Source organism: Lutjanus erythropterus, chromosome 2, assembly GCF_056507025.1.
Source record: "Lutjanus erythropterus isolate fLutEry1 chromosome 2, fLutEry1.hap2, whole genome shotgun sequence".
NCBI classification, from domain to species: domain Eukaryota; kingdom Metazoa; phylum Chordata; class Actinopteri; order Lutjaniformes; family Lutjanidae; genus Lutjanus; species Lutjanus erythropterus.
In genome coordinates, this window is record NC_139318.1 from 16945125 (window position 1) to 16966773 (window position 21649).

The 21649-nt window shown below is 38.9% G+C and overlaps 1 protein-coding gene across 1 annotated transcript; it reads right to left on the reverse strand.

Annotated features, from left to right (window-relative positions):
- Positions 1-11135: 11135 nt before the first annotated feature.
- LOC146331358 (protein unc-119 homolog B-like) lies at positions 11136-19802 on the reverse strand. Its single transcript, XM_084729976.1, has 5 exons — positions 19128-19802; positions 17001-17114; positions 16646-16745; positions 16279-16451; positions 11136-12519 (listed from the first exon to the last, which is right to left on the reverse strand). The coding sequence occupies exons 1-5, from the start codon at positions 19360-19362 to the stop codon at positions 12407-12409; spliced, it is 735 nt and encodes a 244-aa protein (XP_084586102.1). The 5' UTR covers positions 19363-19802; the 3' UTR covers positions 11136-12406.
- Positions 19803-21649: the final 1847 nt, after the last annotated feature.

Sequence of the window (21649 nt, forward strand, 5' to 3'; positions counted from 1 at the left end):
GAATTTCTGCATGCATGATCAATGGCACTGAATAAAAAAGAGAGGAGAAAGACAGCAGCGTGGGGGAGGGGAAGGGCCAAGTTAGAGCAATGTGAAAAGATATGTATAGATTAGAGCAATAAGCACTTAAAGTAAGTTCATTTTTGCAAGTGATGCTTCATTTTAAGGAACACAAGACAGCGAGAAGAACAAGTTAAGAGATGAAGATGTCTTTTGAGCAACTTTGGCTGTCTTGTTTCGGTGCCCAGTGGCAAAGCTACCTTAAGTTTCAACTTAAGTCCTTTAAACAAAAAAGTTTCCCCGAGCTAAGGGGTTCACTTAGGAGCTAACTTAGGAGCTGCCTAAGTGTTTAGATCAGTGGTTTTCAAACTTTTAAATCATACTTCTTCAATCTAGTTCACTCCATATTTTTGCCCTGGTTGTCCAAGCCCCACCTGCAGTGGCTCTACGCCCTTCCATTGGGGCTTGCCCCACAGTTTGAGAACCACTGGTTCACACTAAGGTTTTCACGGCAGTTAATGTCATAATACGGCACAGGAGCACTTCAGTTCACTTCAGCTACCACTTAACCAACATCTTTTTTTGATGCCACAAGACAGTACTATTGTCAGTTGTTAGCTCACATACTGTAGTCAGAATGTGTTAGCTAGCTTCTCCAAAATGGACAGCGAAGAGAAAAGAGGGAAAGAAAGCCAAACTGGACAGAAAATGAGAATGTTGTTCTCCTCGATGAATATGCAGCGCATAAGCACATCATCTAAAGTAAATGTAATCCAACCATAACAAATATACACAAACAGAAGATGTGGCAAGAAGTAAGCTAACTGACTAAATTAATGTGAGAGAACTGCTGCGAAATGAACCATAGATGAAGCGATTAAAAGTTCTGACAACTTCTGTGACAGCAAGAAAGGAGACAACTAAACATTAACTGACTAATGATAATGATACAGCAAGAGTAAATATGATAATAATGTCAAATCTATACTTTCTAACAAGCTGCTAGTCCAGTGGGCTTTCCCTGTTCTGAAAAACACATTTTGGTATCTCCTCCTCCTCTTCAATCACCATAAATTCAGCAATTGTCCCATATTTTTTTTTTTTCACTTTCAAGGGATGTTACAGGTCCCTTAAAATAGTCACTAAGGGCTCTCTAGCAGCTTAGGGTAAACAATTTACTATTCGAGAGTAAAGGATTTTCGTTTTACAACATCTCAATGAAAATGTTGATGATTTTAGGAGACCTTAAGCAATGTTTGGTACAGTATGCACAGAAGTAAAACTGACACGATTGTGTTTGTATGTGTGTGGATGGGTGGGTGGGTCTCTGTGTGAGAGGTTTTCAGTGCGCTCACATTGCACTTTTTATTCCTGCTTTTGCTCTGTCCCGTCTCCCACCCACCTGTCTTGTTGTCACTCTGCCACCTTAAAACATAGCGATAGTTTGTCCAATCCGAGTCCTCACCGCTTTTGTTTCCTTGACCACAGCTGACCCAGAGTGGGAACCCATTGTCTGGGAGCAACCTTTGACCTGCCAGGGGCCTGGGATCTGATCTCCACCACCCTCGAGGCAATTTGAAAGCGAATTTAGAAGGGAGTTGAGAGAAAAAAGTCAGAAAGGCATCTTTTGACCATCTGAAAAGCTATAGGGGCTGTGGCTCTGTCAGCTCTACGCAGAGGTGGCAAAAGTACATGCATTCAAGTACAGATACATATCTGAAAAAAAAAAGACTCCAGTAAAAGTAGAAGTACTGATTCAACTTATTTACTCAAGTAAAAATTAAAAAGTACAGCCTCTTAGTGTACTCAAAGTAAAAGTAAGTAAAAAGTCACCCCCTGAAGGACATTTCTACCAGCTGTTTCTGTGCAAAGCTAACTGAACCTCATCTTTTAACCATGGTCAGATCTCAAGTTTATGTCTTTTCAGTTTTTTTTTCATCTTGTTACTTTTATGTTGTTCTTGTCTTATGTCTTCTTCATCTTCTTTTACGTCGTTTTTTTCCTGTTATATCTCGTTATATCATTTTCGTCTCGTTATATTTTCTTATGTGGTGTACATCTTTTATGTAATTTTTGTCTTGTCTTGTAACTTTTGTCTTACATTTGTTGTGTGTGATATGTGGAGATGGATACACCTATGAATGATCCATTTAGGTTGAAATTGGTCTTGATTTTGAGGCAGCATGCAATGATGCAAATTGAAAATAATTAATAACTCCCCTCAAATGCATTAAAACTAAAGTAACAAGCCTGTTTTGAGAATGTATATAAAGTACAGGCATTTGTGCTAAAATGTAGGGAGAGTAAAACGTCAGCAAAATAAATTTTCACATTAAGTACAGCTACCTGCAAACTTTTCTTAAGTACAGTAATAATACAGCATTAATACAAAGTTGACCTTTAACAAAGTATTTGTATGCCATTACTTCCCACCTCAGGTTGTATACCTCAGCCTCAGCAGCTTTTAGAGGCAGAAACCATCATTTGCATGTGATGCAAACTGTGAACAAGCAACAAGTAGTTCCAGGAAGACCTCACTGAATTAACCAGATAATGAAAAAGGATATAAATGGATATAAATGGAATGTTTGTTGATGGATAAAGACTGACAGAACAAGCAAAAAAGTCTTTCACAGCGGAAGCCAGGAGGCCATTTTAAAGCGCTCCATTTGCTGTGGGTGTTTTTTTCACCTGGCAGGTGGCGAGCCAAAGAAATCATTACATGAGAGAGGAGAAGGGAGGAAACGAGCACACCTGTGGTTTGCGCCAGGAGCCCCACCTCCGTTCTCCGATCACAATCCCTCCATCCCCAAGGGGAAGGTGTGGCAGAGGGAGAGAGACAAAGGGAGGAGAGAAAGGGAGAGGAAGGAAGAGATTGTGGGGGAGATTTACAGGCCTCTTCAACAGTTGACAGAGGGTTGAATTAACCTTTTATTAATCGTACGCACACAAAACAAACTGGACTGATGGCAGTGGAAGGCTCCGAGAGGCTTCCAAAGGCGGCTGTGGGCTTCCTGCGAGCACAAACAGATCACAACCTATTTACCCTGATGACACGGGACTATTTCTGTTTGTCGCTGTGTGAGTGTAAGCGGCAGCAGCAACAGTGGAGATCTACGCTGTAATACCACACAGACGGTTGGGCGGACAAACACAGGGAAACACACACACACACACATACGCACACACACACAGAAGCCGCACAAAGGCTTCTGGTTACAAATCAGCAGAGACCTAACACTTAAAGACAGATTGTCAATACTGCACTTGCCACCATGGAAATTGGTATGGGAATCACAGTTTGTTAAAGGACTGTCTATCCATCACTGCTGCACTGAGTGCATTATTAACTCCCAGATAACTAATTATCTGTTATCTGTTGTCACATCTACAAAGCTTTGCATGGCATGATGTTAAATTATACGATCCATTCAATCCAAAAGGAGATGTTCATTTGAAAGTGGCGTACATTTTTCTTGGTTGACACTATGAGTATTTCAAAAAGGTAGTGATGATGAATCAGCTTTATTTTTTATTTTTGTTTTTGCTCCCATTTTTCACGAGTTGAAGTAAAAGACTGAAGACTTCTTCTGTGTATACAAAAGGTTTATTTCTCTCAGTTCCGTTCACAAATTTGTTAAAAATTCATGTTAGTTAGCAATTCTCCTTTGGCAAGATAATCCATCCACCTCACTGGTGTGGCATCAAAAGATGCTGATAAAACAGCAGGGTTACTGTACAGATGTGCCTTGGACTGGTCACAATAAAAGTCCACTCTAAAATGTTCAGTTATTTTGAAAAAAAACATTTTTTTAGGCACTGAACTATGGCTACTTGTAACACATCCCCATACCTACATGTCAGAATATGTCATTTGCCATGAGAATCCATACTGCCAGGCTTGTAGTCATTTGTGTCCGCATCAAAAGTGGTGCAGCTAGTCAACATCCTAGGAGGAACTACTGGCAGCTACGGGCGAGACTTTAGGTGTGATGACAGCATGGAAGCCACTTGTCTCAAACAAACAATGGCAGCTCTTGAAGAGGTTAGCGTATATGCTGTGATAGCATCAGTCATATCAGAACTGGAGAGTACTTCTTCATTGTAAGAAGAGCAAAGAACGGCACTGAAGGCTTCTCTTGATGGAAATTATGTTTTTGCTCTTCTCCTGACCAGCTTCGGTAAGAATTTCATTCACCGACTGCTTCCGCTTGGTTGATCTGATCGGTTGAAGTTAGCCCATGTTAGATGTGATAGAGAGATGGTTCATTCAATCACCTGCCAAGTGATTTTTGAAAGTGCCTGCCCTTTTCCAAACTACTTCTAAGGATGACTTCCCAGATGGTTCCAACCTCCTACATGCAGACTTTCTTACTGGGTATACTTCTCCTATCAATTTTACTACTCCCAGTAGAGGTCATCACCTAACAATGAAGGTGCTTGCACATGGAACCAGAATTCTCATTTTTCTACAGAAAACGGGCTGACTATTTGACGTGGGGTTACAGATACCTTTTTTCCCAGGAGGACAAAGTCACAACCTGCCAACTCTGTCTATGATTGGGCAGAGCTGATAAGACCTATCAGGCAGAGTAGGGACTTTCTAGAGACTGACTTTCCTAGAAAAAATTGGTATCTGTACCCCTATGTGAAATAGCCATATTTCAGTACTGAATAAATGTCTTTTTTTAAGATAAAACAGCACATTTTAAAGTGGTCTTTTATTGTGACCAGTCCAAGTCACACCTGTGCAATGATCATGTTGTTTGATCAGCATCTCTATACGCTTCACCTGTCAGATGGATGGATTATTATGGCAAAGGTAAGGTGCTCAATAACATGTTTAACAAATTTGTGAACAAATATAAGAGAAATAGACCTCTTTTGTGCTCAGAAGAAGTCTCCAGTCTTTTACCTTAACTCATGCAAAATGAGAGCAAAAACAAATGTTGTGATCATATTGTTGTTGTGCGTCAACTGATGCTTACTCATATTTACACTTACCATGCTCTGTGTTTACTCTTTAATGATGGTCCTGTCCTCTTCTCAGGGGTGAGATGATGTCACCAAGCAAGTGCTGGAAATGACATCATGACACATACAGATGGAGTCACGACCATCTTCGAGGACCGTCGTCATGCCGACCTAAAGTAGAGGGCCGTGGCGTGACTCATCATCTCTTTGTTGGAAGATGTGCTACGGGTAATGTTGTGTTAACACATGATGGACTTCACACCAGGGCTTCAGAGCAGGGTGGAAAGATGAGGAAGAGTGTTTAAGAGAAAGAGAAGATAGATTGTTTTTTTCAAGGGAGGGTGGTCCAAGACAGAGTTTTGTTGGTAGCAAGAAATCCATACCACCTCTCCTCAAAGTGTCTTAGACACACACACACACACACAAACTCTATGACTCACACACACACGAACAAGTGGAGTTGCACTGCGTCCGTGTATCTCTTTTAATCCTTTTTCCACTCCCCCCTCCATTTCTTTTCACAGGACCTATCAACGCCATTCCTGGCTGCTATTTATAGGACACCACTGTCCCCCCTGTCCCCCTGCCTGAGTGTAGATCTGTGTGAATGTGTGTGTGTGTTTCAGGGGAACCTCAATAAACCAGTGCTTCTCACTCCTAATCTCAATGCGGCGTGATTCACTGAACAGGATATATGGGAAAGCCAGTTACAAAGATAGGTGTGTGTGTGTGTGTGTGTGTGTGTGTGTGTGTGTGTGTGTGTGTGTGTGTGTAGGGGGAGGATGAGTGAATGAGGTGATTTATCCCACCTGTCCAGTTGTTTCCGGTGTGTGTGTGTGTCATTGCACGAGTGACTGCTGAAATGTATTCCACGAAGGCCTGGGAACACACAAATCATCCCTGGAAAGTTGGAAAGTGTGTGTATTTATTGCCGTGGGTGTGTCTGTGCGCGTGCATATGCCAATTGTAAACACTCAAAATGGATATACTGAGATTTGTATGATGGCAACAACACGTGGTTCAGTACAGTGCAGCTGCTTTTACTTGCGTGCTGCAGTGTGCAGGCCCTACAGCCTGATGGAAGGCTGTGGTCATTGATTTACGAGCTCACAGTTAAACTGTGTCCTGCTTTGTGCTCTAATCAGCCACTGACACATTAGATCTTCACACCATTAGTGTTTATGCATTTTAAAGGGTATTTCAGTTTTAGGAGAAATTTGTGTGTTGATTTAACTTATTTTGAATGCTTTATTTAAATGTCTACAGGCTTTTGATAATAAATTGGGAGATTAGTGTCACTTAGCTTTTTTGATAAATTTTTATGGTAGCATGTTGGAGAATATGGATGGAAATATTTAGTGGGATTTATTAGCAGAATATGGTAGAAATTGAATAGAATATTCATAAATATGCTTTCTTGAGTGTGTAATCACCTGAAAGTAAGAATTGTGTTTTGGTTACCTTAGAATAAGCAGTTTATATTTCAATCAGGAGAGATTTAATTCTGAGTGTACAAAACATACTTAACTGAAATGTGCACAATCTGGATGAGAAATCTGAAGTCTTTAGCCATTAAACCCCATTGTGACGCCATCATGTATAAGGGTGTAGTGAAGCCACAATTAATGTAGGAAACCCCCTGATGGAGTCTAGGCAATGGTGGTGAAGAGGTGGCTGAAGATCAGGATGTAATGAGGAGGTTATGGTTTTGAAGAACTGAAGGTGAATGGTGGAAGATGGCCGCAACCATTCTGCACTGAAATGACAGCTGACAGCGGAGAGGACAACAAATTTTAAAATTTGTCGGCAATGACACGATTGGCTGATGGAAACAGCAGCTACATCTGGTTGGTTAACTGACAAGTGAACACCCATAATCAGCTGATTGAGACACTAAGCTTTGTTTGTAGAGGATGTGGGTCCTCTTCCATGGAGGGTGCTACATTACATACATACATCACATATATCCTATGCACCGGTCCTTTAAATGTCTACAGGCTGTGTTGACAATTTGGGAGATTAGCATAGTCTAGCATTGTTGCAAAATGTCTCTGTCATCATGTAGGAAACTAAAATACTAATTTAAATTTCACCAAAGGTAGTAAGTTAATCTGTGGGGTTTCTCTTTTTATAACGGTGCTAATAACTGCATTAAATCTGCACAAATCTATATTTTTGTTTAAATCATGGCTCAAAAGAAGTCAATCACAGTGACAAACACATACATGATTTTCACCAAACTCAGCCTTTTCCCTGAACACCGCAGAAGATTTTGTGGAAGCTTGTTTCAGCCCATTGTTTCAGTTTTATGACATGCAACTTCACTGTTTTTGATTCTGTCCCACCACTCTCATTGGCACTGCCCAGCACCAAGTGGCAGATTAAGTTAACTAGCTGGTGAACAAAGTGGAGCATTTAAAAGCTGATAAGCCAAACATTCTCAGGAGTTGGGGGAGACCAAAAACATGGTGTGAATATTGGGCTTATATTGAACATAACATTAGCCTGGTGATCACAGACATGACTCCAAGTGAATACTGATGTTGCTCCATAACTGTTGGCCCAGTTGGCCTGGATGTGTAAATAGGCAACTGTTTGCTGACGTCAATGTTGTGTTCACAGCAAAATCTACTGCCTCAGAGTTTCCAAAAAAATATTATTGTTGTAAAGAAACAAACTCCTGACCACTTCCGGTTTGTATGGCGTCACCACAGATGCAAACAAAGATTCCCAATTATATTTTAACAAGTGATGGAAGAAGTACTCAGATCCTTTACTTAGCAAGTACTAATACCACAGTGTGAAAATACTTCACTACATACAAGTACTGCATTCAAACCCTTATTTGAATTAAAGTATGTAAGTATTATCAGCAAAACATACTTGAAGTATTAAAATAAAAGTACTCATTGTGCAGAACATGGTCCCAGTCAGTGTTTATGATATGATAGTCCCACTGCCCCAATTCTGATGTAACCAACATTTTAGATAGACCTCAATACAAAGAACAAAGAAAGTCTAGCTTTCTTAAGAGTGTAATGATAAAGAGGAAGTGACAACTGATATGACTGCATACAACCTAAACATGAGAACACCAAAATGTATAGAAAGACAATACTGAAGTAAGAGTTAAATAGGAAGGATTTAGTTAGGGCAAAGATGAAGGAAAGCATCATACAAAGAAAAGTAAAAGAAACCAAATGAGCAGGTAAACAGGAACGTGTGAATAACAAGCAGAGGGTGTACTTGATGTATTCTTATATAATTGAGTGTATGTTTCTGTGTGCGTGTGTGTGCAGCTGTGCAGTCACAGAGTGAAGGGAGGAGAGAGCAGAGGGTCCATTGTGGGTCTTTGTGGCTCAGATTGTCCTCTTCTCTGGGAAAGTGGAAACTCAACACTCCTCTCCAGAGGTCTGGTTACCAGGTGAGAGAGGAGGAAAGAAAAGGGAAAAACAGAGTGAGGGAGGGAGAGCCGCATAGGTGTGGAGAGAGAAACAGAAAAGGAGAGACGAGGGAGAAAAAGAGCATGAGATTTTGGGCATGAGAGCTGGAAACTGAGAGAAGGCCGAGAGAGAGAGATCAAGAGATGAACGCAGAGATAGGACGAAACAGCCTGAGAAAGAATAAACAGAGAGAGGCTCAGATTTTGGTTTAAGTCCCACAAGACTCCAAAAATGGATGATCAAAGTGTAACAATCCCGGACAAATTTCATAACGTATTGCACTGTAAGTTCGCTCGTCACATGTGGCCTGTAGATAAAGTAATGATGTGGAATTAAAGTGATATCATCAGTGTTATGTCCCCTCTGCAGTGAGACCATATAACAAATATAAAGGGATCAGATCATGACCTCATCTGCAGTTTTAAGCAAATACAAGATCTAAACGTCAACATGTCCCAGCATAGTAATAATAAATTTATTGCTGTGATCTTTTCCACAAAAGCAGTGGCACTCAGTTACAACCAAGTTATAATATGACTCCTCCTAGTGGACACTTTAGGGACTTTTCTTCTTGTCTTCCTACCAAAATCAATTTAACTCTCTTAACTCTCTCACAACTTTTCTCATCTCCAGAAATGTAAAACAATGAATGAAATAAGGACTAATTGTAATCTCAAAACAAAAACTCTGAAAATACACATTTGAGTTGGAGTTCAGTCACTGCCTGTCTCACTGCCTGTCAGACTCCATTAACATATTGCCCAGTTAAACCATTATAAACATCTGCTGCTTCTAAAAGATTATACATGATTTCTTACAACTAATAAACAGACACTTTCTCATTTGGCAAACATTCTGCAATAATATGAACTCTAACAAATGAGAAACAGGCATACATTAACAGTTATTCTGACCCAGAATAGAAATTTCAAAGGACACCGTGGCTGCAGCAAGGGAGGATTTCAACTCTACCTTTCCTCTGATAATATATCATGGTCATTTCATGATTTATTACAGTAAATGTAGAACGGATTTTTCCTTTAGAATCCCTCCTAGGAGAAGGAGACGAGGCGTATCTTGTTTTCCAATATGTATCAACATGCAACAACTTGAGAGTCAGTGAAACACCTAGACATGTTCGACACACTTGTGTTACTATATTCAAATATTCATTACTCATTATATTCATTATATTCATTATATCAATTCATCATTGGCATAATCCATTTCCTAGCCTCCTTCCCTAACCTTCGGAACTAAGGGGCTAACCCTGACCCTAACCCTGTAAGTTTTAACTCTAAAACAGCCCTTTAAACTGGTGGGGTCCAGAATTTTGGTCCCACGAAGCTGATCTGACCCCACAAGTACAGTGGGCTAATGGTTTTTAGATCCCATGAATAGTTGAAAAAGCCCCCCACACACATTTATATTCATTTAGAATGTTGCATTCTTAATATAGATCTCATCTATTTAACTGCTAGTCCACATTTTCCACTTCTTTTAAGTTCATGCTTTGTTTGCTCTTTGCATTGTCGCCAATGAAGCCCCTTTGAATTGAATTGAAATAAACATCACACTTGTATCTGAAAATGTACATTTATTTTATTTGATCACTTTTTACAAACTATATATATATTTATACAAACACTACCTTTAAACCCTGAACACCAAAGTTTACAAAGTACAAAGAGGAAGTACACTATCTAGCTAGAAGAAAGACCACTCAGTTTCCAGACATATTCCAACTCGATTTTGATGTTTTAAGACGATAAAGGAATGATTTTAAAAAAATGGTAATTAAACATTAAAGGGACACTTAAAGTTTGAAGTGTGGTTTTATGAGGTACTTATCCATAGTCAGTGTATCATATCACACACCCCCAGAGTGTCTGGTTGTTTTGTAGAGAGCGTTATTTGTCTTATATAACAGCAGTTTCCCATAGTAAAAGGGTGTCTGACAGCAAGGTCAAGTGTTGAATACAGAGTACACTTAAACTGACAGTACATTGCTAAGCTTCCTGCACTGATGCTCGTGCCGCTTCTCTGACCTCGGGGCAGGTCAACCGCCATCTTCACCAGGATAAGTACTTTATACAACCAACAAATCCAAACTATCCCTTGAAATGGGCACAAAAAAATTTGATGTGGCTTTACAAAAGCACTACCCCAAGTGGACCAGTACACTTCTTTTCCACAATGAGTATCAGATAATTTCTTAATTTTTTTTTTTCCCTTTTTGTTTTTATCATCCCATGCATCATGATTTCAGACCATTTCTGCTGCTATCTTAACTTAAGAGTATTTTCTCCATGAAATTTCCTTTTCGACTGTTCATTATATGAGGTTATTGTCTTTTGGTTGGTTGCAGTCACAGTTAAGCATTACCTGATCTATTTCTGGCAACACTTTATAATAATTGTTAATAAATGGTAATTTGATGTTAATTAAACTTATGTTAATTGTTATTTTACTGTTAACAATGAAATGATAGGATAATAATGTTGACCTTTTATTAATAATGCTAAACCATAAAAAATAAACTATGTGTTTTAATTGAAAAAATGTTAGTATCCAAGCTGTGTTAAAAGTTTAAGTTGACTGAACTGGAAAAGTCAAGTTGAGATAATTTTGTAACGTCACAAAACAAACAAACTTTTCCAGTCAAACTTGATATTAATCCAGTTGTACTTGAGGAAACGTGTTGAATAAGCTTTAGATATTAAGTTGAGCCAACAACAACTCACACTGATGAACATTACAAACAAATTAAATTTTTCCTTTTACATTTAACTCATTCTAAAAGATTTCAAGTTAGAAGAATTCATGTTTGTAAGTTCTGAAGTGTTCTGAAAACAAATACTAGAGATTTTGAGTTTAATTAACTTGAATAAATAAAACTTGTGTATTTATGTTAAGTTAATGAGAAAAGATTGAAGAAGATTTGATTCCAATAAATTTCTGTATGATTGGTTGTCATTAGCTTGATTAATAGAAAATAATTTGTTAAACTATATATTGTATCACAGCTGAAAGAGATGATAACCATTAAATTCTGATTATAACACAAATACATTAACATTAGCATTACTAATTATTAGCAAACGAATTATTATGTCATTTCATTGAAATAACTATTAACTTAACTTTATTTAACTATAAATTTACCATTTTTCAGTGATGGTTATCATAAAGTTTTACCCTATTTCCATGTTGCTATCAACCAGAGAAAACTGACCTTTGATCAAAATCTTATACAGTACTATTATCGATGTGTCTGTGTATGTGAGTGTGTGTATGAGAAAGAAGAGGAGGGGGAGGTGGAGAGGGGATCTCAGGAGTGACCATGTGTGTTTGACAGGAGTGTTTTTGTGGATGGTTTCTCTTTTTCTCCCCCGATATTGTCTGGAGTGGATTGTGGAGGCGGTAGCTCTGAGAACAGCTGCTTCTGACAAACACTGCGTAAACACTATGTGTGTCACTTGGGGATTGAGTCTGTGTGTGCGTGTGTGTGTGTGTGTGTGTGTGTTGAGGGGGTGGTAGGACACTTTTTTAAAATTGCTAAGAGGAGACTAACCATCTATCTAACAACCGTTTGGTCTGTTTGAGACACGTGTCGTCTTGAGTGACGAGTCGTCTTTTGGTTTAAAACAGATCTGTCCATCATTAGGAACAGATGAATTAGCCCGTTTTGGACATTTTTCTAACAGAAGCTTCCTGTTTGGACGTCAGAGCAGAGATGGATATTGACCCCCTGCAATATCAAATACACCCCGATGGGAAAATGAGCCCAGTGAATTACAATTCATCTTTACGAACGAAAGAGGCAATCGTCTGTAGCTGCTTGTGCATGTCTGAGTGAATTAACTGTATGTATGTTCAGCCATGTGCATGCATGTTTGTGTATGTATATCTATAAATATGAGTACGTGTGTGTGCATGCACATGTTTGTGTGTGTTTATGTGTGTGGGTGTATGCCAGCAGGCAGATATCACTGTCCTCCGTTATAAGCATAGTCTGCCTTGTTGTGCATGACCAGTCTGTTCTCGACGAAGTAGAAGCTGTCTGACCGGGTCTCATAAGGACACTCCACCATCTGACGGACTGAAAAACACACAACACACACATGTCAGTGTTACAAACATATTAGAACTGATTAAAAATGCCTGAAATGATCGGGTCAGTATTATTGATTATAGGGACAGTTCACCCCAAAACCAGAAATACATATTTTCCCCTGGCCTGTGCTGGTTTTTATCCATCTAGATAGTTTTGGAGTGAGCTGCAGAGTTTGGGAGATATCCACCATGGAGATGTCTGCCTTCTCTCCAGTATAATGAGGCTCAAGATAATCCACAGACCTTGTTGTGAGCAGTTATTGGTTGGTGCTTTGATCACCACAAACCGAGTGCCATTTAGTCTCATTACATTGGAGAGAAGGTAAACGAGGCTGATGTCTCTGCAACTCAAACCAAAAAAATCTAGATACATAAATAGCTCTACAGGCCAGAGGAGGTTTTTTATTTGGGGGTGAGCTGTCCCTTTAAGTTCTTGAAATGTTCAAACGCTTAGGTGGCTCTGTTTCTCAGAGGTTAGATCTTTGATTGGTGCCACCATTGCAAACAAGTGGCACCTCTGTCTGCCCATAATATCTGTAATATCACAATCCAACCAGTGGTGTTGGATATGTAATTAAAGGGACAGTTCAGATTATCTGAAGTGGGGTTGTATAAGGTAGTTATTGGGAGTCAGTGTGTTACCTACAGTAAATGCAGGTGGGAACACACCCAGTCTGGAGAATCAGCAGGAGTACTGGTGTAGGAAGCTAGGCAGTGTATTGCTGTGTACAGCGTCAGCAGCAAAACATATTTTAACCACCTAAAAAAGTCTCCTTCAGCAAAATCAGTAATTTTATCTTGTAGAACTTGGGAGCTACTGGTCTACTGCTGCCTCAATCTTTGGTGTTTTAAAAGGTTACCTTGGATTCACACAGTAACACAAACTAACTAAGAAATCAAGGCAGCGTTAGACGAGCAACTTCTATGTTCTGCTAGGTAAAAGGCAAAAGGAGTCTGGTTGAGTGAGAGAGAGAGAGAGGCATATTTAGCTAATATAACGGAGGTTTCCCCTCAAAAAGGCTGTCTGGCAACAAGACAAAGCAGTGAGATTTTCCAAATATAGAGTGCACATAAACTACAATTGATTTTTTAAGCGGCAAAAATGCATTTTACTGCTGACTCTGTTCAAAGCAGTACATGGCTTAGCTTCCGTCCCAGAACTCACATCAGCTCCTCCAAACAGGGGGCGTGCCAGATGCCATCTACTGTAAGTAATACACTGACTATTGATTAAGTGCCTTCTACAACCCCACTTCAAATAATCCGAACCATCCCTTTTATGACAAAAAGAATGTATTAATAAATATTTAACGCAAGTGTTTTTATATTATCTCTTTATGTGATAGCAAGGACAGTTTCAGATTTATTTATATCTGTCTTAATATGATACTCAGGCACATTATTTACATTGCACATTTGCTGAAATCGTTCCTCATTTCCATACAGTACTGGCAGTGAAACAATCCTTGCCTCAAGCAACTACACTGTAGAACATAGAGGACAAAATCCACAGACCAGTTTACAAAAACACAGCTCAGTTTAAGCTAATACGGCTTCAGCAGTCAAGTCAGCCAAATCATGAGGGTCTCCTCCAAAGTTAAATATTTTAGAATGAAATTCCCTCTTGGTGTTTGCCCCGGGCAGTGTTTCCTTGCTGAACTGCAGCAGCAGAAGGATACTTCATGATGGTTGGCACACTGGCAATAAACTGATAGACTACAAGAAAGAAGATACCCAGTTGGTTTGGCTAGCTCAGACAGAAAGTAAGTAAACTTTATTTAGTATAGCACCTTTCAAAGAGAAAAGAAAAAGAAAGAAAAAAAGAAAAACAAAGTGCTTTCCAAGAGGAAAATTGTTAAAGAAGAAGACAAAAATAGTAAAAAGAAACAAGCAATAAATCATAAGCAACAACAGACCTTCAAAATACAAAATTACAAACACTACACAGAATTAGGCAAAACAAAGTTGAGCGTCAGAATTCATTTTTACACAGAACGACTGTGGATTTTGTCTTTTAAATGAAATGTTGATGTTTTCTTAATATTTTTATTTCATGTATTTCTACACTTCTGCAAAGCATTTTGATTTGTCGTGTGTCTGAATGGTGCTACATAAATAAACCTGCCTTGCCTTGTTTTTACAGAGTCATTGACATTGTGCTAGGAAGGGAGGTCTTTATGGCCACTATGTGGTGGAGAAGCAACTGACCCTTCGCTAAGCCCCATCTCCAAACAGAAACTGTCCACTCATAGCTTGGCAACCATAACTAGAGCTGTCAAACTTTCCATTTCTCTACATGTTGAAGCGGTGTGCAGGAGGCTCTGAGGAGAGTGATACTCAGTGTTTTACGAATCTGGACAGTGGTGTCTTTTTGAGGTCTTTCAACACAAGAGCGCACACATGTGGTAAATGGATTAAAGTCTGTCTTCATCTACTCTAACATAAGGTGCGAACGTTAGCATGCCTGGCTAACTAACCTTACTAGCTGCAGTAACTTTACTTCCAGCCAAACATGTTAGATACCACTGCATGTGCATTTGTTATGTGGGTTTGAGGAGGAGGATGTGGGCTGATGCAGAATCAAAGTGGGCCGATGACGATGCATCTCCCTCTGGCGCACTGTCTCAGGTCTAAACCGGGTTAGCTTAGCTCCTACTCCAGCTCTCTTCTGCAATCGTGGTCTGGCTGGTCTGGTTGGGTGACCCGTCTCAAGGTGCGATGCACTAGTCACATCTCTTCACTTCCCTTTCCCATGTAGATACACCTGCTGTATTTCACCATCCAACCAACATTTGCTGAAAGGTAAGCTAGCTTTAGTCTCAATCTTTTAGCATTAACATTATATCATGTATGCAGCTGTTAGGTAACTTTACATATACACTTTCACGGGGTTCTCATTTTAAAATGTGTCAGATGGAAACATTAAAATTTCAGCTGGAGACTTCTCAGCTGACTCAAATCAAGTTAGCATTAGCTAACATCAGCCAGCTAGAGGAGTTGCTTTTGTTTAGCTCTTTAAGGATTCAAAGACCTTGTGTTTCAACAATTACTCCCAATTTTAATGTTATTAAATCTGCCACTGCTATCACATTAAACTGTGTAAATGCAGTGCAAGAATAGGAAGTTTGGTAGGCAAAGCTGACTTATTGTCACAGAGTTATAGCGGATGTCTTTTGCACGTTATTTTGTATACAATAAAGTGGCAACCTACATACCATAAAATAGGGGACATAGAAATGCATGCATTTACCATATGGGCCAATATTTTGCATAAAATTATCTAACACACCACATAAATATTACATGTTAAGTCAAATATAATTGTAAATGTCTCGTGGCTAGCATATTTTGTTGCTAATTTTGGATGTATATCTCTCTGTCAAATAAAGCTGAGGAGTTCACAACCAAGCTTTTGCTCAATTGTAACTCCATGTTTACATTTGTTAAGTGCTCCAAAGTGACACATGACAAGGAGGGAGTCACTAAAATCTCCTTTAAAGGAAATTAGTAAGAACTGCTGATCTGTTCTTGTGGTATTTGCATGGTACGCAGTACACTGAACAAAATTCACTCTTCTCCAAAATATTTAACATTTGAGTGAGACGACAAAAATTCTTCTGAGCTAAAATACATAAAAATAACATATAGTGTATTTCAATGTAATCAGAATATGGAATATCTTTTATAACATCATCGTACATAAGAAATTACTTATGTTTTCCATATAATAGAAGCGATGACTCACCCAGGCTCTCAGACAGTTGAGGAAACTCATAGATGTGCTCACAGGTGTTTCGGCTGTTTGGGATACAGAAGCCAAAGTCAAAGTCGAAGCTCTTCAGTAGGTGATCACGAAAGTAGTGCCTCTCAATCATGCGGAAGTTGTTCAGAGGCCGGTTTCCAACTGTGAATTCCACCCTGATTTGATAATACAGAGAAGGGAGACTGGTATGTTACAACAGTATAATTCTAATGTTATTACAGTCTTACGACACTGATTCAAATTCTGAGCGTTTGGCTGACGGAAACAATGCTGCAATTGTCTTCATTGTTTGTGTTAGGAACAGGTGAGTGTGTCTTAGGTGTGTGTCGGTGATGTGTGAGTCACTCACGTTGCTCCCACGGTCCTCAGTCTCAGGAAGGCTGGGGTGAACTGGTAGCGTACAAATCGGCCTGCGCTGGCATCTACCTCTCTGTTCTCCTCATCGTCCTCTGAGACCCAAAACACAGGAGCAAGGCATTTGAAATAATTCACTCAGAGGGTTATTTTTCATCAAAATGACCTGACAACATGCTTAGAGACATTCATTTCAAGCTAATAACAAGAACAAATTGTCAGCAGGGTCAGTACATTCATTTTTAAGTGCTCAGAGAAGCCAGATACTTCACAGTCAGCAGCTTCATTTGCATCAAAGAACAAACACTAAAATAACACAGTACAAGGAGTAGGCTAATGCACAATAATACCTGTGTGGGGGGGTTTGGCAATCTCAAACAGGACAGTGCTGGTCTCCAGGTCTCTGATCTTAAAGCGTACAAAATCGATGTTATAAATGTTGTCCTCTGGTTTACAGAGGTACCCTGCAACAAGGACAAATACGAGTTATAAACACTGAAATGAGTGCAAACAGGCTGCAAAACATGCAAATCACTATGCTAGACTTAACATTCAAACATAGTTTGCTGCAACCTTTGCATGCATACACTGCATATACATATACACTCTATCCATAAACTAGGATAAGATAAGACAAAGCTTTTACGATCATTGTGTGGGGCTACTGTGTCCTTTCATAGTTATATAGGAAAATAGGCACATATAAAGTCAACAAGAGACACATTATGTGTGCTCTTTTTCTAAGAGATCTTTTTTTAAAGACAGATGTAAACACTGATTATGACTTCACAATTTAAATAATGTCATAAACAAAGCCCTTCTTTCATAAGGGTTAAATTTAATCTCTGCAGTTTAATTTCCTCTTAAATTTCGTATGTTGCCTCAACAACTGTAAATGTTGGCTACAACACTGATTAAAATCTACCATGTTATCATTATTTGTTTATTTAATTAAGGCTAGGGCTGTTCTGATACAATATCAGTATCAGAAATGCCTCAAATACAGAGGCCCAACCAATTCTAGATTTTTGGGGCAGATATCTGCCAATACTATTTTATGGATTAAAAAAAAAGTCTGATATCAATATATTTGTCAGTATTCTCTATACAGAATATAATATATAGAATATATACATAGACACACATGTTTTGCAATGATCCATCAAACGTGAGACAAAGATATGTCATGGAGGCAGGGAATTTAACAGTTGTTGTCCAAAATGACATCAGTGCACTGAAACAGTAAACTTTCACCACTGGGCTACTTTTAATAATTAAAAACCTAAATTTAAAACACAAACACACATACACACAAAATGCAAAAAATATCATATATGCCACTACCAATATAGACCAATACAGCAGTCATATGGGTTGGGCCCTACCCAATACAGCATCAAATGCTGGACCGGTATCTGCAAATATACAACTCAATCCACTGATCTGTTACCATGTAATTACCCCGAAAAGCTAAGCTAACTTAGCTCTAGCAGTGTCCTGCACACCATTTTTTTAAACCTGAGCCAGGCCACACAACAATGATTCACACAATTCAATTCATACAGGGTTAATATTATATACTGTAAAAAAAAAGATAGAAAATTTAAAATTTAAATCAGAATCAGAATTAGAAATACTTTTTTCTTCGCTAAATTTATTCAGTTTTAAAAAGTAAAGAAAAAACTTATGCTGACCTACCTTTCCTTGAGATAATTTACTTTTCTTCTATAGACTGATTTGAATCTTTGAATTTTAGAAACAAAAGATTTTCTATTTTAAAAAATGTTGATTATATTCATCAAAGTGAAAGTGAATAATGGTTAATAATTCAGAATTTTCAGTTCCAACCATTTAATTTCCACGGTCCCTAATAATGACAAATTGGGTTCACAGCTTACTGTGAACATTTTTTATTTATTTAGAATGTTTTGGGTTTCTAAAACTCAAAGATTCAAGTTTATCCAAAGAAGATAAATAAATTGTATCAACAAAAGGTTACAGGTCAGCAAACTTGTTTTATAGTTCATTTAAAAACTTAAGAGTTTGACAGTTTGACAAGGGTCTGATGTCATAGTAAGATTAATTAAGATTAATAATTAAAGAAACACCAAATTGAAGCTTTATATCACAAACGCCTCCTGTTTTTAAATTCCCAGTGTCTGTCATTGAGCTGTATAAAAATAGAAACAGCGGTTTTTTCATGAGTGAATGACTATGACGTCTGTGGTGTGTGATAGTTATTTTCTCAGACAATGATAACACCAAATTAGTCTTCTTTTTTTTTTTTTAAAGACAGCGATGTGAGCCTGCTCGACTGGACATCCTTTGCTCTACTTTTAGGTAACGTACAGCTTTAATGTAACGCTAGTCTTCAGGTTACACAGACTCGGTTACATTATGTTCGGATACAGCACATAGGCAGTACATTAAGCATCACAGATCCACGTAAACAAGAGACATTATAGAAAGACTCAAACCTCTCGTAGCCACCCGCAGTCCCAGCACATCCTCCGGCGTGATGTGTCCACTCTGTGTCCGCAGGTCCTCCTCCGTGACGGGCCTGCTGTCCACCTGGCTCCTCCGGGACTTGAGCCTCTTCAGAACCCCTCCGCCGGGCTTGCGGTCCCGCGGAGGAGCAGCCGCAGTGCTGTGCCCGCCGCTGGAGACATTTTCAGCAACAGGCGCGTCGCTGCGGGCTTTGGCTCCGCTCATCCTTCGCTCTTCTTCGGCCTCCCTCTGTCTCAGCGAGAGTCTCCTGTCTTCCTCCCTGATAAATGCTAGAAGAAGAAGATGGCGTCGTAGATGTCGAGTGTCGAGAGAACTGTCGGTGAACGGTCAAGCTCTTGTTTTTGTAAGCACATGCTGTACAGTTGCCATGACAACCCGTCCTGTGAGCCAGAGGAGGGTGTGAAGTAGTTCCTCGAAACGGCCACCAGGGGGCGATGGACAGCCAGCCCCTCAGCTCTACTCCTCTACCTGAAAATACAAGAAAAAATCTACAAAAGTACAGATACTAAACTATAAAGGTTATATATTGAAGAACTACTCATATCATTTATTTAAGTACTGTACTGAAGTATAATTTTATGTATAAATATACATATGTTTATATATGTTATGTGTATGCTTTGACAATATTTTTCACAAAACAGTCATGTCAATGAAGCGAATTGAATTGAAAAAATTAATAAACTGAATTATATTGAATTTAAAATATAGGCCTATATATCATAAAAACTCTTAATGCTTCTAAATGTAGCACAGTTCAGCATATTTGATTAAGTTTGCTTGATTCTTGCACTTATTGTACTCGTTTTGGACAAATGTAAAAGTGTCAATTAAATAAATAAACTAGTTAATTAATTAATTAATGATAAATAAAATTCCTGTCATTTAATTGATTGATTTCAGTTCTACATGCTACTACTATTCGGTAGGTTAACATATTTCATATATTGTTGTAGGTATGCAAAAATTTTAACTTTAATTTAATTAACGTGTAACTAAGGTTGTCAGATAAATGGAGAGAATTAAAAAAAATGTGTATATACAATAATTCCCTCCAAAATGTGGTGAAGTATTCTACCTCTACCACGAAATGCAATTTTGTCCGGTTTTATAAGCTATCGTATGACTTAATATAAAATAATTCTAACTTCCAAAGCCAGGCCAGCATGCGGTCACACACACATAGAAACACACATTTATTTCTCAGATTTGGTGATTTTCAAAGATCAGTTTACTTGTGGTTTTCCTGCCCTGATGCGCAAGCGACGCAAATTCCCGCTGTAAGGCCCAGGTGTTATGCAAATGACTGTTTATTGTGTTGAGTTGATGGCCACTTCCTGCTGTTAAGATGCAGCACATAGCCTCAGGACTCTCCCCGTATCAAGCAGTGAGAGCTGCGTGGATCCAATTCTTTTTTACTGTGTGTAAAGTGGCTTCTTGCCTCGGTCAGAACCTGTTTATCCAGTCAATTGAACAGCATACTGCTGTCAAGTTGCACTAAATTTACACAACCATTCCTGTCCGAGATTTCAAAATAAAAGTAGAACTGTAGCATTTTCTTAATATTAAGTTCTGCTGTCATTTTAAATTAAAGTAGTCTCTCCAGCCTATTGGGTTCATTTCTTTGTATTTTCTCTGTTATACCTTTGCATTTCAGATTGCCTAGCACTTCAAATTGATTGCTCACCTTGGATTAATTGTCACAAATCAGCTGTTTAACTGTAATTCTCAGGCCCTGGAGCTGTGATCATGTTCATGCTTGTTACAATTGTTTGATTACACTGAAAGCTAACACTAAGGTGGCTAGACAAAGTTTGTGATGTAGGCTAAAAAAAATAAACATACAAACCCATTTAGTTGTATGTATTGTTTCACCTGGATATAATTAACAGCTTCTTCTGTGGACATGAGCATAAACACTCACCATAAGCATCTCAAATAGCATTAAAGTGAAAACACCACCATCTCATTAAATTTGAATGGGTGTAGTCTGTTCAGTCTGCAGCAGTTGGGACCATATAGGATGGCAGACAAAAAACACAGCAGCATGGCAGAGAAGTTGAAACAGAGTCAGCTTTTGGGGAAATGCAACCTGATGTCACACTGTGGTAGCCAGCCGTGAAAACAGGCAATCAGACGGTCAGCCTGAGGCATCCAGGCAGTTTATGGACCAAACAATGATATTCTCCCAGTTGAGTGATTTGCTTGGTTTATTTCATGTACTTAGTTTAGATGTCTGGGTCTGGCTTGCAGTTTATGATGTAAAATATGCTTGAGAGAGAGAAAACACGCAGCTGCAGCTTTGCAAGGTAGAGAACGAATGAGGTGAGGGAGCGTTGGCGAGAAAGCTGGTAAAACCTTATTGTGGTTGTCAGACAGCCCGAGTGCTCCACTGTTGGGACCCTCCTGCCTGCCTGAGTACAAACCCCTGAACTGCCTGAATTATTTAATTGTGGTAATTAAAACATATCTCTCAATCTTACTTTAGTGA

What these genes read in the sequence shown, in the direction of transcription:
- LOC146331358 (XM_084729976.1), bottom strand. Translation starts at nt 19,362, where the DNA reads ATGAGCGGAGCCAAAGCCCGCAGCGACGCGCCTGTTGCTGAAAATGTC. An exon ending in TGCCAAACCCCCCCACACAG is followed by an intron (nt 16,746 to 17,000) that starts GTATTATTGTGC and finishes TTTGGGTCTCAG; the next exon opens with AGGACGATGAGGAGAACAGA. An exon ending in CTGAGGACCGTGGGAGCAAC is followed by an intron (nt 16,452 to 16,645) that starts GTGAGTGACTCA and finishes TTATCAAATCAG; the next exon opens with GGTGGAATTCACAGTTGGAA.